Genomic DNA, 24,009 nt, shown 5'->3' with positions numbered 1-24,009 from the left:
GTTAAAACAAAGATACTTTACTAGGAAGGTACTTCAAAAAGTCCTTGGGGGGGTCAGCACTGTGGCATAGTGGGTAAAGCCACCACCTGCAGTGCTGGCATCCCATATGGGCACAAGTTCAAGTCCCAGTTGCTCCACTTCCAATCCAGCTCTCTGCTATGATCTGGGAAAGCAGTGGAAGATGGCCCAAATCCTTGGGCCCTTGCACCCATGTGCGAGACTCTGGCTCCTGGCTTTGATAAGGCACAGCTTTGGCCATTGCAGCCATTTGGAGAGTGAACTAGTGGATAGAAGACCTCTCTCTCTCCCTCTCTCTCTCTCTGCTTCTCTGTAATTCTGCCTTTCAAATAAAATAAATATATCTAAATCTTTAAAAAAAAAAAAAAAAAGTCCACGGGAAACAGAATCAAGCAGTTTATTTTTGACTCAAAAAATATTAAAATCCATGCATATGAAGTGTCTTACTAAAGCTCACTAAAAAAGAAAAAAAGTATTGTGAAAAGGCTATGCATGGATTTCAAAAAATTTTGCACCAGAATAAAATTATCTTTTAATTCTATCCTAAAAATTGTTTGAAGTATGCATATTAAAGAGGCAAAAATGATCTGATTTTGAAGGTTAAAACATTTTTTAAAGATTTATTTATTTATTTAAAAGGCAGAATTACATAGAAGTACAGGCAGAGAGAGAGAGAGGTCTTCCATTCGCTGGCTCACTCCCCAAATGGCAGCAAAGGCCAGAGCTGGGCCCATCCGAAGTCAGGAGACTGGAGTTTCTTCTGGGTCTCTCACGCAGGTGCAGGGGCCCAAGCACTTGGGCCATCTTCGACTGCTTTCCCAGGCCATAGCAAAGAGTTGGATGCAAAGTGGAGCAGCCGGGACTCTAACTGGTGCCCATATGGAATGCCGGCACTGCAGGCAGCAGCTTTACCCACTATGCCACAGCACCAGCCCTGAAGGTTAAAACATTTACAGAGAGTCGGAGTCAATGCATTTATTTTATAGTCAGTTAAACTCTTTAGGCTCCAGTTTCCATAATTTATATAAAACCCCCAATCTCTGTTGTCAATCTAATTTTTAAGGAAGCACACAAAAAACTTAAACTTAGAATTTAACAAAGTTGCTAGAGTTAAATATTTAGAATTTTAAAATATTCAAATACATTTCTCCTCCAAATGACATCCTTCTCAACCACAGGTGGTATCAGAAGATCAAACAAACAAAACCTTTGGCAACTCCTCCTGAACTTTTCAGAAAAACCGTTAAGTAGTTCCATCACTCTAATCTCTACTACTAGGGAGCAGTGTGGGGCGAGTTACTAACAGAAACAAATCTGCCTCCAGAGTTTTCTGACTTGGCCAGGATCATCCAAATAAGAACTCTAACACCCTAAAGACAAAGATGCCACTCAATTTATGAGACCCTAACAATATAGATGTTGCCTTCCTTTACAATAATTTTACTCACCTGCAGTCTAAACACTTCTTTGTAGTTCAACAACTTGCTGGTTAATCACTAACAACTTTCTCATTCTTTTTCTCACCTGTTATTGTTTTTTTCAGTGCACACAAGATCTTTAATAAAACAATACTCCCATGATATTATCATTGTTGGAAAGTTTTATTAACGGGAATAACAGGGGAATGAGATGTAGAGAAAACACTAGACACATTTGAGAAATTCTATTTACACATGAGAATTAACACTCAAATTACACATGAAGTGGTTATTTTAAGTCATCCACGCAATAGACGCTTACTGAAAGTATGGTGTGCTAAACACTATGTTGGGTGCAGGGATACAGAGTTTAACGGTAAAGGCAACCAAAGCAATCAGGGAAGGAAATTAAGTTGGAGGGCTCACCTTCCAATTTCAGAATTTACCATAAAGCAACAGTAATTAAGACAGTAGCACAGGGACAGATATTCAGGTCAATGGAAAAGAACTGAGGGTCTGACTGATTTCAGTGCAGGGGCCAAGACTATCAATGGGGTGAGAATAATCTTTTCAAGAAACAGTGTTGGGAAAACTGCATGGCCACATCAATAAGAATGAAGTAGAACCCTAAACTCTCACCATACACAGAAATTAACTCAAAACCGACCAAAGAGCCAAAGGTAAGAACAGAAACTCTTGCCAGAAAACAGGCAAACCTGTCGGATCTCAGATTTGGCAATGTATTCTCAGATACGACACAAAAACATGCGCAACAATTAAAAAAATAGATAAATTGGACTTCATCAGAACTAAACAATTTCGTGCACCAAAGGACACAATCAAGAAAGTGCAAAAGACAACCTACAGAAGGGGAGAAAACATTTACACATCATGTATCTGATAAGAGAGCTGTATAAAAATACACATCAATAATTAAAAGGACAAAAAGTGAGAACGGATATTAAAAAATACACAAATGAAGGGTGGGTGCTTGGTGTAGTGGTTAAGACACCACTTGGGATATCCCGCATCCCACATCAGAGTGCCAGGGTTCAAGTCTTGGCTCCACTACTGATTCCAACTGCCTGCTAACGTGCACCCTGGAAGCAGTGTGTGATTATGTAAGCAGCGGACTGCCAGACACCCACACGGGCACCAGATTAAGCTGTCGGTTCCCAGCTCCAGCCCAGCCCAGCCCAGCCCAGCCCAGCCCCAGCTGATGCAGGCGTTTGGGAAGCAAATCAGCGGATGGGAGATCTTTCCTTGTTCTGTCTCTGTCTCTCTGCCTTTCAAATAAAATAAACTAATAAATGTTTATAATTAAGGTAATCATGTTTATAAATATTTTGTCTGATTAAAAGCTCTTATCTTGTTGTTTTGTATGCCACAGAAACAATCAAATAACCTTGTCAGTTTTCTTTTTCTTGCAACGAATCCTCCCCGGATCTTTCACTTTTGAAGACTGTCATTAGTAAATTCCCCATTGCCACTGGAGTTTTCCGTCATCTACAGACAGGTCTTGGTTCTACTCTGCTGCTTCTCTGCCAGCGCCACAACAGGCTGCCACAGAGCAGGACTGCCACGGGGCCACGGAAGTGACTGTGCCAGCCCTCCTGAGCAGCGGCTTTGGAGGGCGTGCGGAGACAACTCCAAGAAGATGCCAGCACCCTGAGTCAGGACGTCCAGAACTCCAGAAAGAAGAAGGACCCGGGAGACTGACCTGTTACCTGCCCATCATGTGGGACAAGAATCACGTAAGACTGAGCGAACGCATGGAGGACAGCTATGGGTTTTCTTTGTAAAACACCTGCTGCTGATATCAATGTGTTATTTTCTGGAGTTAGTCATATAAGGAACCCTTGTATCTTGTCTCTCAAGTTATCTATACAACCCATAAAAATGTAGGAGACTTGGCTTTCATAACTGAAACTGTTCAGTGCATTTTGTTTTTCACACTGATATGAATAAAATAACTTTGTACCTTCCTAGAAATAAATATGATACCATGTCTTAAGCACCTTAAAACCCCAAATACCTTGTGACCTAGGAAACTATCCTAAAGAAATATGCCAGAATATAGAAATTTTTTACCTAAATATTTTTAACAAGTCATTGATTACAGTAAGTGGAAGCATAAGTTGCAAATCATGTCAGAAAAATTATATACTATCAAACAATTATGAAATATACATAAAGAATACTGTTTGCCATTATTTATCATAGTAAAATGTTCGTAATAGATGATAGTTTAGAAAATATGGTATTTTATAAACTATATACATAGAAAAAAAATACTCCTACACACATACTCACATATAAGCACAGACAGATACAAAACCCAAGGAAGAAATAAACCAGTGGGGGCCGGCACTGTGGTGTAGTGGATAAAGCTACCATCTGCAGTGCCAGCATCCCATATGGGCATCGGTTCGAGTCTCAGCTGCTCTACTTCCGATCCAGCTCTCTGCTATGGCCTGAAAAAGCAGTAGAAGCAGGCCCAAGTCCTTGGGTCCCTGCACCCACGTGGGAGACCTGGAAGAAGCTCCTGGCTTCTGGCTTCAGATCGACGCAGCTCCAGCCATTGCAGCCATTTGGGGAGTGAACCAGCAGATGGAAGACCTCTCTCTGTGTATAATTTTTTAAAATAAATAAATAAATCTTTAAAAAAAAATAAGCCAGTGTGTTAATGGTAATTAGTGATAGATGTCAAGATTATGATTGGTTATTTTCTTCTTTATACTTTTCATAACATGTGTTACTTTTATAATCAAAGGGATTTCTGACTGATTTAGTTTCAATACATGAACAGATCTGATTCAATTTTCCTAGGCAGCCAATAACCCAGAAAATATTACTCTTAAATTCAGTGTTTAATATTTTTAATATGAAGAATGTTAATGTAAATCATAAAAACACATCCAGTTAAATGAATAATAACAAAAACTTCTAAAGAAAAACACGGCTGTGCCTACTGACCTCAACAAGTCACATTTAATCCTAGTATTACAGGTCTGGCTTTAAGTCACGCTTCACAATCTTCCAAGGCCAGAGTTCCAGGAGACAATATACAAGATAAATTAAACTGAAGCAATAAAGGGAGTTGGGAAAACCTGGTCCCCCAAAAACCCTTTTCTAGTTTCTATGGTTTCTGCAAACATAAGAGGGGGGAAAATATTTCTTGAATCTTACAGATTACTGTAAATAATTAAGGGAATCCACCCTCACAGCATATTTGAAGGCTTTTTAAGAAAAGTAAATAGGATGAAATCCTCCCTTTTACCTTAAACCAAAAAGGAAAAAAAGACATAATTATGATAGCTAATGTTGAGTCTTACTATACAAACAGCATCATTTCATTTAATCTTTTTTTTAATTCATTTTATTTATTTTAAAGACAGAGTTACAGATAGAGGTAGAGCCAGATAGAGAGGTCTTCCAACCACTGGTTCACTCCCCAAATGCCAGCAATGGCCAGAGCAAAGCTGACCCAGAGCCAGGAGCAAGGAGCTTATTCCAGGTCTCCCATACCAGTACAGGGACCCAAGGACTTGGACCATCTTCTACTGCTTTCCCAGGCCATAGCAGAGAGCTGGATTGGAAGTGGAGCAGCCAGGACTCGAACTGGCGCCCATATGGGATGCCGGCGCTGCAGGCCAGGGCTTTAACCCACTGTATCACAGGCCAGCCCCTTATTTTATTTAATCTAACAACTCGGGGAGTGTTAATATTTTTCCCTTTCAAATGAGGAAACAGAAAAATTGTAAAATTTCCCCCAATCATACCATTGGTAATCGAAGGTATGATTCAAAGTGCCCTCTCTCCTACGGAAGCCTACGCTCTCGTCGATACACTCACTGCTCCTCCTTCCAGCAGGCAGCAGCACGGAGCCTACTTCCGGAGCTGTGCCAGGGAAGTGGGGCATCAAAGTGAAAAGACAGCCAACAATGCAGTGTCCCTGCACTCAGGCTAGGCAGTAAACGAGTGTGAGTACAAACACATAACGCCACACAGGGCTGGAAGGACACCCAGCAGAAAGGGGTACCCTAACATAGTGGGAAGATGGCAAGGCTGACTCAAGCAACAAGGCCTGAGAAGACTGAAGTGAAACTGCTCCACACTAACAAATGTGTGTGTGTGTGTGTGTGTCATGAAGCTCACAAAGTTCGTGGAAAATGAAATTCAAACTGAGGGTGCAGGACTGGCACCAACAGTTAAGACACAGCCTGTAGATCCCACACCCCTGTCCTGGCTGCCTCCTGTTATCATGCATCCTAGGAAGCAGCAGGTAAAGGCTCCAGTATTGGGTCCCTGCCACCCACTTGGGAGCCCAGGAATGCATGCCCAGCTTCTGACTTCTGCCCCCACTCTTGCAGACATTTCAAGAGTGAACCACGGGGCCAGCGCTGTGGCATAGCGGGTAAAGCTGCCGCCTGCAGTGCCGGCATCCCATATGGGCACTGGTTCAAGTCCCGGCTGCTCCACTTCCAATCCAGCTCTCTGCTATGGCCTGGGAAAGCAGTAGACGATGACCCAAGTCCTTTGGCCCCTGCACCTGTGTGGGAGACCTAGAAGAAGCTCCTGGCTCCTGGCTTTGGATTGGCACAGGTCTGGCTGTTGCAGCCAATTGGGGAGTGAACCAGCAGATAGAAGACCTCTCTCTCTCTGCCTCTCCTTCTCTGTGTAACTCTGACTTTCAAATTAATAAAAAAATAAATCTTTTAAAAAAGAAAAAAAAAAAAAGGAGAGTGAACCAGCAGATGGAAGATCTCTACCTGTCTGTCTCTCTCTGCCTTGCCAATATAGATATTTTCAGAAAGTTAACTTTAAAAATTTAATGGATGTCTATTTTGATGCAAATTTTAAATAGTATATAAGTGAGGTCTTCAGAAAGTTCATGGAAAATGTGTATTACCAAAAAAAGCATAGATTTTAAAGTTTTTGCACCAAAGTAAATACCCTTTAATAATATTTTCCCATGAACTTTCCGAAGTGCCCTCATATGTACACACACACACACAATTTATACATACACACGTTGAAAGTAATGAGCTTTCTTTTTTCTTAAGGACTGCTCTATTTGAAAAATTTTAAACATAGGTTGGTATTTTATGAAAAATAAGTTACCTAAAGTACTCACATATTCCAACCCCAATTTTAGTCTAAAATTAATCTTAAATTTCAAACTGTACAGTTCTTATATTTTAAGGATAAGAAACCAAGAGAGCAACCTTGAGACAAGGGTAACACACATTTTTACTCTCAGGGCTTCCAAGGGAAGATGTATTCAGATTCTAACCTTGCCCCTCTCTCAGTGGATAAATAATGTCCTTGTCCTCCGGAGGCCAGCAAAAAAGAGAAGGCACAAAGCACAACGGCCCCCTTCCTCCGTCTTTGGCAGAACCACGGCCTTCAAACTGAGGCCCACACCCGCTTGTGAGTTAACAAAATCCAAGCAGTGGATCTTGATGGAAAAGTGTCCAACAGAGCAGAGGAACGACTGGCGCACATCACAAACCTATCAGCCACATGGCACACACGTGGTGCTGTGAGTCACAGCCACAGCCACAGCTTCACAACCACTGGCACAGAGCAGGAAGTCACCCCTGCCTGAGCTCCAGGGGAGGCGCAGGTCTCCAGCACGGTCTCCCGTGTATTCTGTGAGCTGGAAACACAGTTCCGTGGGGGACACGTTACATACGGTGATACAAGGAAGATCCCATCATCTTCTCACCACTCTTCTTTCCTGAAACCAATCTTTCATCTCTGCTCCATCGTTAAATCTAATTAATCCAGAAAACCCCACACTCAATCCACAGTGGCCAAGTGACTGCACCTGTGGGTTTAAGCCAGGCCACCAGCTCTGGGCCCTCACCAGGGCAGGAAAGAGAGCAGAAGGAAGCAAAGCCAGCAGTCCTGGAGGGAGGCTGCGACCAGCAGAGGAGGTGGCCTTTCCAGGCAGGGCCCAGACGGCCTCCAGGTTCCCTCTGGGCTCCAAGCTCTCCTCAGCCTACAAGCAATGGCTGGGCGAAAGCAATGAACGCTACAAATCCTACCACCACCCATGAAGACTTGGCTTCAGTAGATGCTTAGTTTGTATTTCAGTAAGGACCTAAGACGCACTCAACACACCTACTTCCAAAAACGTTGAGAAACAAACAAGTTACACCTACATTTTTATATTCCCACAGGAAAGGATTTCAAGATTTTAAATGAAAATATGTCTGTGAGAAGCTTTCTGCCCCGGCTGCCTCCCTGGAAGACAAAGCTGTCCTCTGACAAGCACTACTCAGATCCTGCAGCCGGCCAGCACCAGCGAACCTCCGGTCACGCACAGAGCACACCGGCCCCGCGGCCCGGGGTCCGCTTTCTCTACAGAACACTCACTCCTTCTGGAACAACGCGGAAACGAAGCCCACTCTATGAAACTTCTAACAATGCTTAATGTAACCTGAATGCCCTTCCCTGCTGCTCTACAGGCACACAGCCTCCTCAGCACCGAGGCTGGTACGTCTTGACGTCCGTAACTCACAACCAGTGGCACTGTGACTCAGACACAAATCTCCGCGATGCCGTTAGTGAGCAAGTGTTTATGGGCAATGGGTACACTCACAAGTGAGAGTCTGCAGGGGTCTGAGCCGGTACCTAGCACACTGACTGCCGTGCAACCCTGTTCCTTTTAAAAGACACCATCTCAGGTGATTGGAGCAGAAGGTTGGGTGGAGAGCTCTGCCTGCCCGACTCAGGGTTTAAAGTTTTAGTGTGGATTGTAGCTGGGTGATCTCCACACACAATACTATCACAACAGACACGTCTAGTCTTGTGAGTGCTATGAACTAGAAAACATCTCTAGTGATAGGCCAAGATTCTGTAGGTAAGAAAGGATGCATGAGCAGTAAGGGAGAGAGGGCCAGGGATGCCCAGCATCCGTCTCTACTCCACGGGAGACCAAAGGCTGCGGCAGCTATCTTGAGGAAGGAGTCTCCGTGCGAAGTCACACTCCACTAGAAGACAGGAGCCCAGGACATTCCTGCACTCTAGCAAGGAAGACGGAGCCTCACAGGTCCAGCTGGACCCCAGGCCACACAGCTCTCTGCACCTCAGGGGACTGTGGGAGCAGGACAGCTGGGACATCCAGCCTCTAGGGGATCCTCCTACTCCCCCCGATCTCCTCCCCCATCACTTGACACATCACTGCTTGCTGCTGGGACCTAGGCACACTGGCACTCAGAGCCTCAGTGGTCCTGCCCAGTCTGCCCATCTGAGCACCAGGGACAGGTCTGGAAGTAGGGTTTGAGTGTGCAACAGGGAATGCTCACACTCCGGGACAGCGTGCATGCTCCGGACAGCACATCCAGGCGGCTCCTAACACTGGCACAAAGAAGAGCCTGCAGAGGGAGCTCCACACCAATAGACTCCAGCCCACACCACAGAGCAGCCAGGTTTCTGCACCCTGCTCACCCCGGGCATTGCTCGGTTTTTGCCCCCTCACAAACAATTCCAGGGCTTTTGGGGACCACACAAGGCACGCTCTCTCAGGGCCACGGCCTGGGCTTTCCGTGCCACAACCATCACAGCGCTCTGCCAGCTTGCTTAGGGCTCCGGCGGGCTTTCGGCCCTGCACCCAGTCCGCGTGCCGCTCACTCACTCAGGGCTCTGGTCCCAGCTTTCTGTGCTCCGCCCAGCCCAGCGTACAGCCACAGCCCACGCGTGCTCAGGGCTCTCTCCTGGGCATTCCGCGCCCCACCTAGTGCAGCACCCAGCGCGCTCAGTCTGGGCTCGGCCCAGCTTTCCTTGCTCCAGCAGGCACAGCAAACTCATCGGGGCTCTGACCTCAGGACCCCAGCCCCTCACAGAGGCTCTAGACAGCCCGCCAGGCCCAGTGCGCTGCAGCTCTCGGGGCTCCATGCTGGGGTTCTCACCCCACGCAGCCACAGAAACAGGACGGCTTGCTCTGCTGTCCCACAGCCAGGCCACTCAGGTGGGCCGCTGTCTCAGCATCTTGGGTACCTGCTTCCTCCAGCCAGCACCATGGCTACTCCTGGGTCTCTGGAGCCAGGCAGGAACCCATGAGCCCAGTCTGCTCCCCACGCCAATACTGATCTTCAGCTCCAGCTCCTGACTTGGGTGCTAGCTAGCAGTCCATGCCAGGCCCGCTTGCAGCACCAGCAAAGCCTGCTTCCAACCCCTGGGAAGCTCCCTCTCCTGACTCTGCTTCTTGTGATGGGGTCTCCACATTTGGGCCACAGGAACATCCCAAATCCTTACTTCTGCTACCATCAGCAATAGCAAAAAAATTAAATAGATAATAAATAAAAAGCACAGAGGGACTATACTGTGGCATTCAACAAGAACTAAAGCCAAAGCAGTTTACCAAACCAATACCTTAAGATACATCTTCAAGAAAAAGCCTTGGGCCAGCCCTGTGGCGTAGCAGGTAAAGCCACCACCTGAATGTGCTGGAATCCCATATGGGTTCCGGCTGCTTCACTTCCAATCCAGCTCTCCGCTGTGGCCTGGGAGAGCAGTAGAGGATGGCACAAGTCCTTGGGCTCCTGCACCCACATGAGAGACCCAGAAGAAGCTCCTGGCTTCAGATTAGCGCAGCTCCAGCCATTGCAGCCAACTGGGGAGTGAATCAGTGGATGGAAGACCTCTCTCAGCCACTCCTTTTCTCTCTGTGTAATTCTGACTTTCAAATAAATAAATAAATCTTTTTAAAAAAAAAAAAAACCTTCCAAGAAAATCATCCTCTAAAACTGACAGAAACAATTGGCCCCCAAAAAATCCAAAATAACCAATGCAGAAACACAACAAATATGACTGACTAAGGCAATATGACACCCCAAAAGGAACACAACAATGCATTAATATCAGACCACAAAGAGAGGTGAACAAAATACCCAACAAAGAATTCAAAAGAATGGGCTGGTGCCGCGGCTCACTAGGCTAATCCTCCGCCTGTGGCGCTGACATCCCAGTCTCTAGTCACGGTCAGAGCGCCAGATTCTGTCCCGGTTGCCCCTCTTCCAGTCCAGCTCTCTGCTATGGCCTGGGAAGGCAATGGAGGATGGCCCAAGTGCTTGGGCCCTGCACCCCGTGGGAGACCAGGAGAAGCACCTGGCTCCTGCCTTCGGATCAGCGCGGTGCACCGGCTGTAGCGGCCACTGGAGGGTGAACCAACCGCAAAGGAAGACCTTTCTCTCTGTCTCTCTCTCTCACTGTCCACTCTGCATGTCAAAAAAAAAAAAAAAAAGAATTCAAAAGAATGACAGTAAGGTTACCCAAAGAGATACAACAGAAAATACAAAATACAAACACCATTAAACAAAATCTTGGTATCAGTGTACTACATGAATGAGAGATTCAGCAAAGAGATATTGAAAAGGCAAACAGTGGTTAGAAAGGAAGAACTCAATCACACCAAATAAAAAATACATGTGAAAGTCTTAACAACAGCCCAGATCACGCAGAAGAAACAATATCTGAACTTGAAGGCAAGTCTTTTTTTTTTTAATGTTGAAAGATTCATTTTATTTATTTTTATTTATTTATTTATTTGAGAGGTAGAGTTACAGACAGAGAGAGGGAGAGACAAAGAGAAAGATCTTCCCTCCGCTTGTTTGCTCCCCAAATGGCTGCAGTGGCTGGAGCTAAACTGATCTGAAGCCAGGAGCCAGGAGTTTTCTCCGGGTCTACTACATGGGTGCAGGAGCCCAAGCACTTGAGCCATATTCCACTGATTTCGTAGGCCAGAGCAGAGAGCTGGATTGGGAGAGGAGCAGCCGGGACTAGAAAAGGCACTTATATGGGATGCTGGCACAGGAGGCGGAGACTTAGACAATACACCACAGCACTGACCTCGGAAGAATTAAATTTAGTAAGTTGGATATGTCATCTCACAGAAGGAAAAATCTTCATTCACAACAGTGCTCAGAAAACCATAGAGAACTTACTGCTACCAGTTGATGTAAACTGGCATTTTGATTTTGCTATTTTTTTTTAACTTTTATTTAATGAATATAAATTTCCAAAGTACAGCTTATGGATTACAATGGCTTCCCCCTCCCATAACTTCCCTCCCACCCGCAACCCTCCCCTCTCCCACTCCCTCTCCCCTTCCATTCACATCAAGACTCATTCTCAATTCTCTTTATATACAGATCAATTTAGTATGTATTAAGTAAAGATTTCAACAGTTTGCACCCACATAGAAATACAAAGTGAAACATACTGTTTGAGTACTAGTTATAACATTAAATCACAATGGACAGCACATTAAGGACAGAGATCCCACATGAGGAGCAAGTGCACAGTGACTCCTGTTGTTGACCCAACAAATTGACACTCTAGTTTATGGCACCAGTAACCACCCTAGGCTCTCATCATGAGTTGCCAAGGCTATGGAAGCCTTCCAAGTTCGCGGACTCTGATCATATTTAGACAAGGTCATAAAAGACAGAGTGAGGATAGTAACCAATGATCCTAAGAGTGGCATTAACCAGGTCTGAACAATTATACAGCATTAAGTGGGGAAGAGGACCATCAGTACACACAGGTTGGGAGTAGAGCCATTGGAGGTAGAGTAGAGGTTATGATTACGAAGGAATGAGGCCTAAGACAGGGTCTAGAACAAAGGACAGAGTCATTATTAGAGGAGCTAAGAAAGGTGTTGTCTAAGCTACAATTAAGTTTTCTGATTGAGAGGCAAATAGAACCTGACAGAAGGGGCTTGATAATAATCTGGTGGGCTTTAGGCCTTGTAAGTTAAGAGGCCCAGACCTATCTATCTCTTCACATGGGGTACATCCTAAGGGAGGTGTGAACCTCCTGGGGGAAGGCACTCTGTTGACTCTCATTACTTAGCTGGCCTGGGAGGAGAGCTGGCCAGGTAAAGGCAGGGGGTATCTCTAACAAGAAATTTACAATTCTGCCTGCAATGTTGCTGACCCTACTTGGCCGTCCCCTCAGCTGCAGTGGTCACTTTGGAAGCTGGGCTGAGTGAAGGGCTTTTCAGCTTAGGGCCAATAAGATCTGTGGCTCTGACCTGGGCATCCTTCGACTCCAGGGCAGGTCCATTTCCAGTGATCCAACTCTTGGCAGAGCTGCCAGGGCTCTTCACAAGTTGACTTCTGCTGAAGCCCAGGCTTACCACATTGAAAGCCACTGCAGTGGACTGGCCTGTTGGGTCTCCTTGAGGGCAGATCACTGTACAGATCAGCCATTAATAGGCCTGCCACCCATTGCTTCTGATGCCTAGCTTTCTTTTCCTCCTTGTTTTTGTTAAAGCAGACCAAAGGATGCAAGTCAAGGGAGTGCCCAAGTCCCATCTCTAATCTTCGGTGTCCTGAACTACAAGTCTATAGTCACAGGCATGTTCTGTAGTAGTTTTTCTAAAGTAGACAATGCACATGAGGAAAATTATATTCTCACTTTAAAACTTTCTTTCCCTCCTGAAAGGGAGGTTTTTTCTACTTACTATTTACTTGAAGTATCTCTATCAGACAAAAAGGAAGAAAACTAAATAAATAAATAAAGAGGGATGGGGCTGGCGCCGTGGCTCACTTGGTTAATCCTCCACCTGCAGCACCTGCATCCCATACGGGTGCCGGTTTCTAGTCCTGGTTGCTCGTCTTCCAGTCCAGCTCTCTACTGTGGCCCGGGAAGGCAGTGGAGGATGGCCCAAGTGCTTGGGCCCTGCACCCGCGTGGCAGACCAGGAGGAAGCATCCGGCTCCTGGCTTCGGATCAGGGCAGCACCGGCCGTGGCAGCCATTCTGGGGGTGAACCAACGGAAGGAAGACCTTTCTCTCTGTCTCTCTCTCTCATTGTCTAAATCTACCTGTCAAATAAGCAAAAAAAAAAAAAAAAAAAAGAGGAAAACAGTACTTAGGATCTCCCGGATACCATTAAATGAACCAATATCTGAGTTTTGGGAGTTCCAAAGGAATGGGGAGGAAAAGTCTAACTTTGAATATGATACAAAAAAAGAAAATTCTAAAATTTGCAAGAAAAAAGCACCATGTCATTTTTAAAGGAATCCACATTAGACTGCACATTTCTCATCAGAAACCTTACAGGCCAGAGAGAATGGAGAGATACTGTCCAAATGCTGAAATAAAAGAAAAAGAAAAAAAAAATCAACCCAGAACACTTTACCCAGCAAAGCTTGCTTTCATAAATGGAGTAAAGACCTTGCAAGACAAGGCAACAGTAAGGGATTCACCAACAACCAGCCTTACAATGATACCGAAGAAGGTACCACATAGAGAAACAAAGGTAACCTTCACCGTGAAAGAATGAAACCTACCAGAAAAAGAACAAAGAATATGCAAGACAAACAAAAGGAATGTTGAAGGAAAAACAGAAGGACCACATTATTACTTATCAATGATGACCTTGAATGTTAATGGACTAAGTTCCCCAAATAAAAGATGCAGACTGGCTGAACGGATGAAAACAGGACTCAACAACAGGCCGCCCACAAGCAGTGTGCCTCAGCAGTAAAGACTCACGGACCTTCTCGGGGCAGGAGGACAGAAGGACACATCCCAGAGTGAGTAAGACACGTTACAGAACATTCCAACCCACAGCTCAGATTAAACATTCTTTTCATCAGCACACGGAACATCCTCTAAGGTGGATCATATACTAGGCCATAAAACAAGTCTCAACACATTCAAAAAGCAAACTTGAAATCACATCATGAATCTTTTCAGACCACAATAAAGCTGGAAATTAACAACAAAAGAAACTCTAGAATTTATACAAATACAAGGAGACAAAACAACATGCTCCTGAACAAATGATGGGTCACTGGAGAAATCTAAAGGGAAATGTAAACATTCCCTGAAACTAATGAAAATGGACATACACCATATCAAAACCTACGGAGTACAGCAAAAGCAGTATAGTAGGAAGTGCCTACTTCAAAAAAAGGAAAGTGTCGGGCCCACACTGTGGCGTAGCAGCCTGCAGTGCCAGCATCCCACATGAGCACCAGTTCAAGTCCCGGCTGCTCCACTTCCAATCCAGCTCTCTGCTATGGCCTGGGAAAGCAGTAGAAGATGGCCCAAGTCCTTGGGCCCCTGCACCTGCATGGGAGACCCGGAAGAAGTTCCAGCTCCTGGCTTCAGATCAGCACAGCTCTGACCGTTGGTGCCACTGGGGAGTGAACCAGCGGATAGAAGACCTCTCTCCCTCTCTCCCTCTTCCCCTCTCTCTCTCTCTGCCTCTCCTTCCTTCTCTGTGTAACTCTGACTTTCAAAGAAATAAGTAAATCTTAAAAAAAAAAAAAAAGTATCAGATAAAAACCTAACAATGCATCTCAGGACATGGAAAAACAAAAACAAACTAAACCCAAAATTAGAAGGAAAGAAATAGTAAAAATTAGAGGAGAAATAAAATAAAAATTAAAAAACAAGAAAGATCAATGAAGAACCGATTCTTTGAAAAGGTAAACAAAATTGACAAACCATGAGATTAAGAAAAAAAGTGAAGAAAAATCAATCAAATCAGAGATGAAAAAGAAGACATTACAACTGATACTGCAGAATGCAAAAAATCATCAGAAACTATTATAAGCAATCATACGACAACAAATTGGACTATCTAGAAGAAACACAGATTTTTGGAAACATATAATTAACCAAAATTGACTCAGGGAGATACAGAAAACCTAAACAGAGCACTAGCCAGTGAAGAGATTGAATCAGTAATAAAGACTCTCCCAACAACGTAAAGTCCAGGACTACATGAACACCAATTCTTCTCAGACTATTTCAAACAACTGAAAGAGAGGGAACCCTTCCAAAATCATTCTATGAGGCCAGCATTACCTACTTTCAAAACCAGACAAAGATACAAAAGCAACAAAAAGAACTGTATCCCAATAACCCTGATGAACACAGATGTAAAAATTCTCAACAAATACCAGCAAACTGAAGCCAAAGACACATCAAAAAGACCATCCACCATGACCAAATAGGATTTATCCTAGAATGCAGGGATGGTTCAACACACACAAATCAATATACATGATACATCACAGAATATATAAGGAGCTCAAGTAATTCAACAATAAAACAATAAAAAAAATCTAGTTTAAGAAATAGGCAGGGAGGCGGCGCTGTGGTATAGTAGGTTAATCCTCCACCTGCAGTGCCAACATCTTATATGGGCACCAGTTCTAGCCCTGGCTGCTCCTCTTCCAATCCAGCTCTCTGCTATGGCCTGAGAAAGCAGTGAAGATGGCCCAAGCCCTTAGGCCCAGCACCTGCTTTAGAGACCAGGCGGAAGCTCCTGGCTTCAGATCAGCCCAACTCTGGCCGTTGCAGCCATTTGGAGTGAACCAGCAGATGGAAGACATTTCTCTCTGTCTCTCCTTCTCACTGTCTGTAACTCTACCTCTCAAACAAATAAATAAAATAGAATAAAAATCTCTAAAAAAAAAAAAAGAAATGGCAAAGGATCTTTATAGAAACTTTTCAAAAGAAGAAACACAAATGGCCAACACACATGAAAAAATGCACAATTATCACTAGCCACCAGGGGAGTACAAATATAAACCACAATGAGGTATCACCTCACTTCAGTTAGAATGGCCAACATACAAAAGTCAAAAGATAAAAAAATGCTAGCAGGATGTGGAGAAACGAGGACCTCAATACAGTATCGGTGGGAATGCAAACTGTTATGCCCATTATGGAGAACAGTATGGAGATTCCTCAAAAAAAAAAAAAAAAAAGCTAAAACTAGACCCAGCTATCCCACTCTGGGACTATATCCAAAGGAAATGAACTCAGCAGGTAGAAGAAACACTTGCACTCCCATGATTATTGAAGCACTATTCACAAGAGCAACAACAGGGAATCAACCTGCATGGCCATCAACAGATACATAAAGCTCCATACACAGAACAAAATCCTGACATCTGCAACAAAATGGATGGAACTGGAGATCAGTATGCTAAGGGAAATAAGCCAGACAAACAAAAAGCACATATTTTTTTCTCACATGCGGAAGGTAACCCAGTATTAAAGAGTGTGGGTGCCGTATCTTTTGGTCCACCTTTAGAAGCAGTGTCAGCACTGATTACATAACAGACTTCTTTCCTCACTGACCTTTGTTGTGAATCCCATGTGACATGACAGGAATATATTCACCTCTCCTTCAAGAAAAAGTCTGCATGTGTATAAATATTAACACTATCAAGTGAATGTGGCAAAATGATAAAGTCTGCTACCTTGCCAGCACTCAGCACAGTGGGGTAACCACGGCCAGCGACAGTCGATATGAGCACCAGTTCAAGTCCCTGCTGCTCTTCTTCCCATCCAACTTCCTGCTAAGGCGCCGGGGAAAGGAGCAGAAGAGGCCCAAGTACCGAGGCCTCCACTATCCTGATGGGGTTCCAAGGTCCTGGCGTGGCCTGGCCCAGCCCACACTGTCGCAGCCATCTGGGGAGTAAACCAGCAGACGGACGATCCCTTCTCTGTCTCTCCCTCTGTGTTGACTATGCCTTCCAAAATAAACCCCTTAAAAACATTTTGTGAACTCTATACGTACTCATTGAATCCTTCTTTATACATTTCTGTATTATTTGAAATATTTTAAAAGAAAAATGGAAAAAAATTCAACAAATAAAATAAAATATACTCATTTCAAACATTCCTCTTAAAGCGGAGAAAGCATTATTTTTTCACATGTGTGTGATTTATTGATTTATTTGAAAGGCAAAGTGACAGAGAAGGAGAAACAGACAGAGATCTTCCATCCACTAGTTCATTCTCCAAATAACCACAACGGCCACGTCTGGGCAAGGCTAAAGCCAGAAGGCACAGCTCCATCCAGGTCTTCCACATGGGGAGTTTATTAAGCATCTTTTAATCTTTTTCCTACACAGGTTTAAAAACTGGATCATACTAAGGAACTCAACTCAGGGTTGGCATTGCGGAGTAAAGGGTTAAGCCCTACCTGCAGTGCCGGTACCCCATATGGGTGCTGGTTCAAGTCCCTGCTGCTCCACTTCCAATCCGGTTCCCTGCTAATGCACCTGGGAAAGCAGCAGAGGACAGCCAAGTCCTTGGGCCCCTGCACCCACATGGGAGATCAGGATGAAGCTCCTGGCTTTAGCCGGGCCAAGCCCTGGCCACTGCAGCCATTTGGGGAGTGAACCAGCAGATGGAAAACATACCTCCCTCCCTCCCTCCCTCTCTCTCTCTCTCTCTCTCTCTCTCTCTCTGTAACTCTACCTTTCAAATAAATAAATCTTAAAAAGAATTTTAAAAAAAGAAACCCAACTCAATAGTTTAAACACAAACAGTGAATTTTTCTAACTCATATATCAAATCAAGAGAAAAACTGGCACAGCTCTAATATGAAAGGCAACTGGCCAAAAACTTCTCTCTGCCTCTCTATGAGACTGACCACAGGTCCAGGGAGCCGGCTCCAAGCTCACAACTTGAGTATACATTTCAGTCACTAACTGAGTGTTTCTGGTTTGGGTACTGTGGCACAGGCTGAGCTGCAGCAGCCTGGCAGGCCTGCACGCCGTATCTGAGTGCCTGGAATCAAGCTCTGCCTCCACTTCCAATCCAGCCTCCTACTCGCTAATGGGCCTGGGAGGTCCCTGCCACCCAGGCTGCAGACCCAGGGGAGCTGCAGGCTCCTGGCTTCAGTCTGGCCCAGCCCTGGCTGTTGCAGGCATTTGGGGAGTGAACCAGCAGATGAGAAACATCTATCTGTCCTTCTGCCTTTTTTTTTTTTTTTAAACAGGCAGAGTGGACAGTGAGAGAGAAAGACAGAGAGAAAGGTCTTCCTTTGCAGTTGGTTCACCCTCCAATGGCTGCCGCGCTATGGCTGGCGCACCACGCTGATCTGAAGGCAGGAGCCAGGTGCTTCTCCTGGTCTCCCATGGGGTGCAGGGCCCAAGCACTTGGGCCATCCTCCATTGCACTCCCAGGCCACAGCAGAGAGCTGGCCTGGAAGAGGGGCAACGGGACAGAATCCGGCGCCCCGACCGGGACTAGAACCTGGGGTGCCGGCGCCGCAGGTGGAGGATTAGCCTATTGAGCCGCGGCGCCGGCCCCTTCTGCCTTTCAAATAAATAAAAATGAATAAACTTTTTTTATTTATTTGGGAGGCAGAGTTACAGACAGTGAGAGGAAGAGAGAGAGAGAAAGGTCTTCCTTTCGTTGGTCCACTCCCCAAATAGCTGCAATGGCCAGAGCTGCGCCGATCTGAAGCCAAGAGCCAGGAGCTTCTTCCCAGTCTCCCACATGGGTGCAGGGGCCCAAGCACTTGGGCCATCTTTTACTGCTTTCCCAGGCCATAGCAGAGAGCTGGATTGGAAGAGGAACAGCCGGGACTTGAACCGGCGCCCATATGGGATGCTGGCGCCACAGGAGAAGGATTAACCAACTGCACCACGACACTGGCCCCAATGAATAAACTTTTTAAAAAAGATTTATTTACTTATTTGAAAGCCAGAGTGACAGGGAAACAGTGGAAGAGAAAAAGATCTTCCATTCATTGGTTCGCTCCCCAAATGGCCGCAACAGCTGGGGCTGGGCTACTTCCAAGCCAAGACCCAGGATCTCCAAGCGGGTCTCCCTCAAGGGTGGCAGAGGCCAACATCGGCTGCCTTCCCCAGCACAACAGTAAGGAGTTGAGCTGGAAGTGGATCAGCTGGGACCTGAACCAGAGTTCATATGGAATGCCAGCATCACAGGCTGCAGCTTAACCCACTGTGCCACCGAGCCAGTCCCACTTTTTGTTTCTTTAAGTGGGCATTTCTCTACTCCGGGTTGGATGTGAAATATCCCAGGAAAGAAACCTAATGGCCTGGCTTGGGTCAAGTCTCCATCCGTCTATCCAGGAACCTATGAGAACAGGAGCTCTCCACCACGCACTGTGCAGTTAGAGGTCAGAGAGGAACACTCCAACCACACAGGGGGGACAGACGGAACCAGGGGGGAGACTGACAGCTGCTGAGCAGCCGACTCACGTCCAGGACCCATCTTCCACCAGCCCTGTCCGGTGATCTGCCTCTTTCAGGGAAAGACGTGTGTACACGTCAGAAGCTCCTCAGGGAAAGACGTGTGTACACGTCAGAAGCTCCTGCGAATCTCTCTACAGACACTCAGGCCCCATCAGCAGGACTTGGATCTTCAGCGTTTTCCCAAGTCACTGAATAGTCTACAAAAACTTAGCTGGTGACAGTAGCAGAGAACTCTAACGCGGTTCTAAATCCTTAAATCCAGCTGAACCACTGATCTGTCCTGAACGCAGGACTTAAAAAAGGACTTTGTGAAGCTCAACCAGGACATCGCGGCCACACCTTGGTCAGAAACTTTGCCACAGGATTCTTTGTGAGGGGCAGGGGGACTGCGGGAGGGCGCAGACAGTAAGGTGATCCTCTGAGACTTATCGTTAGTAAAAATCTACCATACCATTAAGGTTTAAAGAAACAAAAAGTTTGTAAGGGACAAGGATACAACAGACTCCTAAATTAAAGCAGGAAAAGCAAGGTTTGTCGATAATTTAATTAAAGTAAGACTGGAGATTAAAAACAAACACTACCACCCAGCCACCTGAGGGAAGCTCGTGACAAGAGGGGGGGAAAGCAGCCAACGTGGAGCATAGGAAAAAGAAGGAAACCCAGGAGTGAAGAGAGGCCCCACAGGATGCGGGCCAGCCCCTCACCCCAGGCTGTGACATCAGCCCCCGAGACCATTCAACCCGTTCCCCATCCATCTCTTCCTTATGGCAGCTCTCTACAGCCCCAAGGAGCCAGAGGCCGACCAGGCCCAGCCCAAGCTAAGTACCTGTGTGTGAGCGGACGAGGCGTAACACCCAGACTCGCTGCTCCTGCCAAGGCAACGCCAGCAGAGTTGGAGTTCCCAGAGCCATCAGCCAATCTCCTTTTCCAACATTTCTTCCACTTTCTCTTTAAAGAAACTATTTCCAACAGCTTACTGACAGGCACCATGAAAGGGTCGTAAATTTAGACCCCTTAAACACAGAATTCACACCACCTGTTCAGACCAGCGTTGCGACAACAGAATGCCGTGAGTAGAAAGACAGTCATTGTGGAATGAGGACTGATTACGAAACAGGAAGTTACCAGGGCAGATGTATGCCGTAGGTAGTCAGGACCTCACATCCCTGCACTTCAGCGTCACACGGACAGCACTTGCCTGGCTCCAGCAGAACACGCATGAAGGACGCAGTGCGATCCCTGACAGGACGACAGTCCAGGAGCCGCCCAGTCATCCCCGCTTCAGGACATCAAGCTGCGGCCGTTACTGGAACCCTCCCTAGCTGCTGCAGGCTCCTGCCTAGAGCCACACACCTGGAGGATAACTCCGAGTGCTCTCAAGCCAAGTCCGTGCACCTGCTGCACCGAGGCTGGCGCTCCACAGGGAAGCCGGTCTTACCAGGACACCAGGAGACACCCCAAGTCAGGGCTGAAACAAGCAGGCTCAAAGCGGGGTTCACGCTGAGACAGAGGTCAAATCACCTGGGAGTGGGGACGCTCAAGTCCTTCTTTAGAATGAAACCCATTTTTCAGAAATTCTTACAAGAATACCATACAAATCGCACAGTCATTGGTTTAAAAGGTTAAGTTAAATGTACTGACAAGGTGAGTGCAATGAGGCTATCTTTTGACAAACATTTTAATGAAAGATTACAGTAAACAGGAACACCATAGCAGACTTAATATACAGTGTACCCTGTGGTTTTTTAGTGCACAGATCCAAGAAAACACGAAAGCAAACTGTCCCAGATTAGTTTTAATAGCTCTATTAGTAATCTCAGAACTCTAAAATGGACTCAGAAGGCTGAAAAATAAGTGATCTAAGGAGTGTCCATTACAAAGTTTAATCATGAATAATATTAGCTATCTTTCAAAAATAATTTGCTTTAGCCAAAAATAAGGACACCAAGTATCCACCACTGACAATGAGCAGTGAGACCACAACAGGGCATGGCCAGCTGTCAACCTGCTCTGTGTGCTTCCATGACCTGTCACTCTCCTACACGCACAGAGGTGCCGGCCGGCTGGCGCCCTACAGCACAGCTCTGGAGGCCGACATGGACCGGCCTGAATCCTGCACAAGACCTGCGCATCACCGCAACCGCCTTACCAATGACACACAAGCACAGAAACAAAACCAGCTAACCTGGCAGAACACATTACCGCACTACCGGGCTCCCGTGTGTTGAAGAGGAGGCATTTTCAGCACAACTTGCACGCTGAGTTTCTTTGAAAGGGTCAGAAACCTAACAGAAATTCAAATGAACAGCTGGAGAACCGCTGCGGCATCCTCCCCGGGGATCTACGGGTCAGTCTGTCAGAGGTCAGCTCTGTGCACGAGGAGGGGGCGGTGACAAGGAGGACAACAGCGTCGGCCAGTCATCCGCCTCACAGATCAGCTCCTGTAAAGTCGACTGCACTGTTGCTAAGAAAAATATTCCCGAGCTCCTCTTGTTCTGTACACGGCTGTTCACTTGAAGCTGGATGGAGCCCATTATCCTGACCTATTTTTGTGATCACACAGACGGAAACCTGGCTGGGAAAAATCGAGGTCTCTTCTCTCTGGAGCAGCATGCCCTCTGCAGCCCTGTCACCGCCCCGCCCTCTCTTCACGCCCCCCGAGACTGCTCAGCCCACTGCTCCCCCACGCAGAGCCATGCAGAGCGACGCCTTCCCGTGCGCTCGGGGGATCACCAACCCTCTCCTCGCCCCGGCAGGGAAGGCCCGCGCCCCTGAGCCAGACCCGGCTTCCTCACCGACACTGGCCGAGTGCCTTCACCTCTGGGTCTCAGCTGCGGCACCTGTGAGATGCGGACAGCAACAGGACCCCTCGGAAGACAGGATGAAGGAGTTGAGGAGGCAAAGGCAAAGCACACCTGGAACAGCCTGGCCGCAGCTGCTACTGTTTATAAAGAAAACGCAGGGGGGCCAACTGCTCTAACACCGAATCCTCCATCACATCCACCTAACCAGCTGACAACACTTGGGAAAAGTCCGATGCGTTCAGAACCCGGTACCGCGGCCCGCGGGGGAAGGCCCTGGGAGGCACCGTGGCGCTAAGCAAGGTGCGGGGACAGCACGGTCCCCCCAGCCTACAGTCACTCTGCCGCACACCTGCTGGGGCCCGCAGGGTGACGACCGCCACCCATGCGCCTTCTGCGGCCGCAGAGTTGCTCAAGAATTCCTTCAGGCAGGAAAAAGAAAGAGGGCACTGGCCGCCTGATTCCTAGAGCCAGCGAGCGAGACGGCGCGATGCAGGAGGAGCTGTCGAAGCATTTTCATCACAGGGCCAGGGGGCAGCAGTTTGCAAGTTGCCTCCGGGATGCAAAGGGCAGGGAGCAGAGCGGGCAAAGTCTCCCTCGGAGGGGCTGAATCCTCGCAGCTCAAAAGCAAAGACCCCGGAGCAACGCGCGGAGTCTGCAGGACACGGCCCGCAAGCACGGCTGAGGCTGCCCAAGCTCCACCTTGCAGCCAAGCGGGCCGGGCGAGCCCCACTCCGCGCGCACGTGAGAGCCGCCCTCCGCACAGGCCACCGCTCAAGGGCACTCCAGGCCCCGGGCAGGGTCGCCCACCTGTCGGCCTGCGGCGTCGCAGCGCGGGGGACGGCGGGCACGACCCGGGGCGCAGAGGCCAGCCGCCGCGCGCCCCCCGCGCTGCGATGGGGGCGCAGGGAGGGGACCCCCTCGCTGGGGCGACGCCGAGAGGCAGCGGGGGGGGGGCTCCGCAGCCGGCGCCCGGGCCCGCCGCGTCCAGGGCGAGCCGCGAAGCCGCAGGGCCAGCCGGGCGGGCACGGCGGGGGTGCGGGCTGCACCGCGCCCCTCTCGCCCCAGCGCGCACAGCCTGGATGCGCCTCTGCGCACCCGGCGGCCGGCGGAGGCCCCCACGCCCCCTCGGGCCCCGGCGCGAGTCCGGGCCGAGAGCCGACCCGCTTTCCGCGAGCGGCCGGCTGCGGCCGCCACGCTCACCTCGCCGCCAGGCAGCGCTCGGGCTCCGGCTCCGGCTCCGGCTCGGGTTCCGGCGGCGGCGGCGGCGGCGGCGGCGGCTCCTCCATGGCGGCGGCAGGGGTGACGGCGAAGGCGGGAGGGGGCACCAGCGCGGCGGCGGCTTCTCTCATCCGTGCACGGGACCCCGCATGGCCGCGGCGGGCAGCGAGCTGCAGCCTGGCGCGGGGCAACCGAGCCCCGAAGTGCGGGAGTCGCTCGGCTCCGCCTCCGCCTCTAGCCCCCCTCCGGAGCCGAGCGCGCCGCGGCCATCTTGGGGACGGCGGCCGGCCGAGCGCCGGGCTACGGCGGCCGGCGAGGGACAAGCTTCCCGGGGCCGCGCGGGCGCGGGCGGGGCGGGGCCGGCGGCAGGGGAGGCGGGGCCGGGGGCGGAGAACGCGGCTGCCCGGCGGCAGGTGCAGAGCGGCGCCCGCGGTGCCGGGCTCGGCGAGGCGGGGGTCGGGGCGGACGCCGGAGGAGACCCGCACGCTGCACGCTCGGAGCGGGCCAGACCCGTGCGGGGACCCGCGGGCCGCAGAGACCTGGGCTGCGGCGGAAAG

At 48.2% G+C, this 24,009-nt stretch overlaps 1 protein-coding gene across 3 annotated transcripts in view; it reads right to left on the bottom strand.

Moving 5' to 3' along the window:
• Positions 1 to 23,700, bottom strand: part of MAP3K4 (mitogen-activated protein kinase kinase kinase 4) — a 131,778-nt gene extending 108,078 nt beyond the window's left edge. For 2 of the 3 annotated variants that reach the window (XM_062187009.1, XM_062187010.1), the window contains exon 1: positions 23,435 to 23,699. In XM_062187009.1, coding sequence (XP_062042993.1) covers positions 23,435 to 23,583 — 149 coding nt within the window. In that variant the 5' untranslated portion in view covers positions 23,584 to 23,699. Of the gene's footprint in view, positions 1 to 23,434 lie in introns of all 3 variants that reach the window. The other variant, XM_062187011.1, reaches the window with a different exon arrangement.
• Between the last annotated feature and the right edge of the window lie 309 nt (positions 23,701 to 24,009).

This window comes from Lepus europaeus, chromosome 3 (assembly GCF_033115175.1).
Source record: "Lepus europaeus isolate LE1 chromosome 3, mLepTim1.pri, whole genome shotgun sequence".
Taxonomy (NCBI): domain Eukaryota; kingdom Metazoa; phylum Chordata; class Mammalia; order Lagomorpha; family Leporidae; genus Lepus; species Lepus europaeus.
The sequence above is the reverse complement of the archived record's forward strand: the minus strand, read 5'-3'. Positions and strand labels throughout refer to the sequence as shown.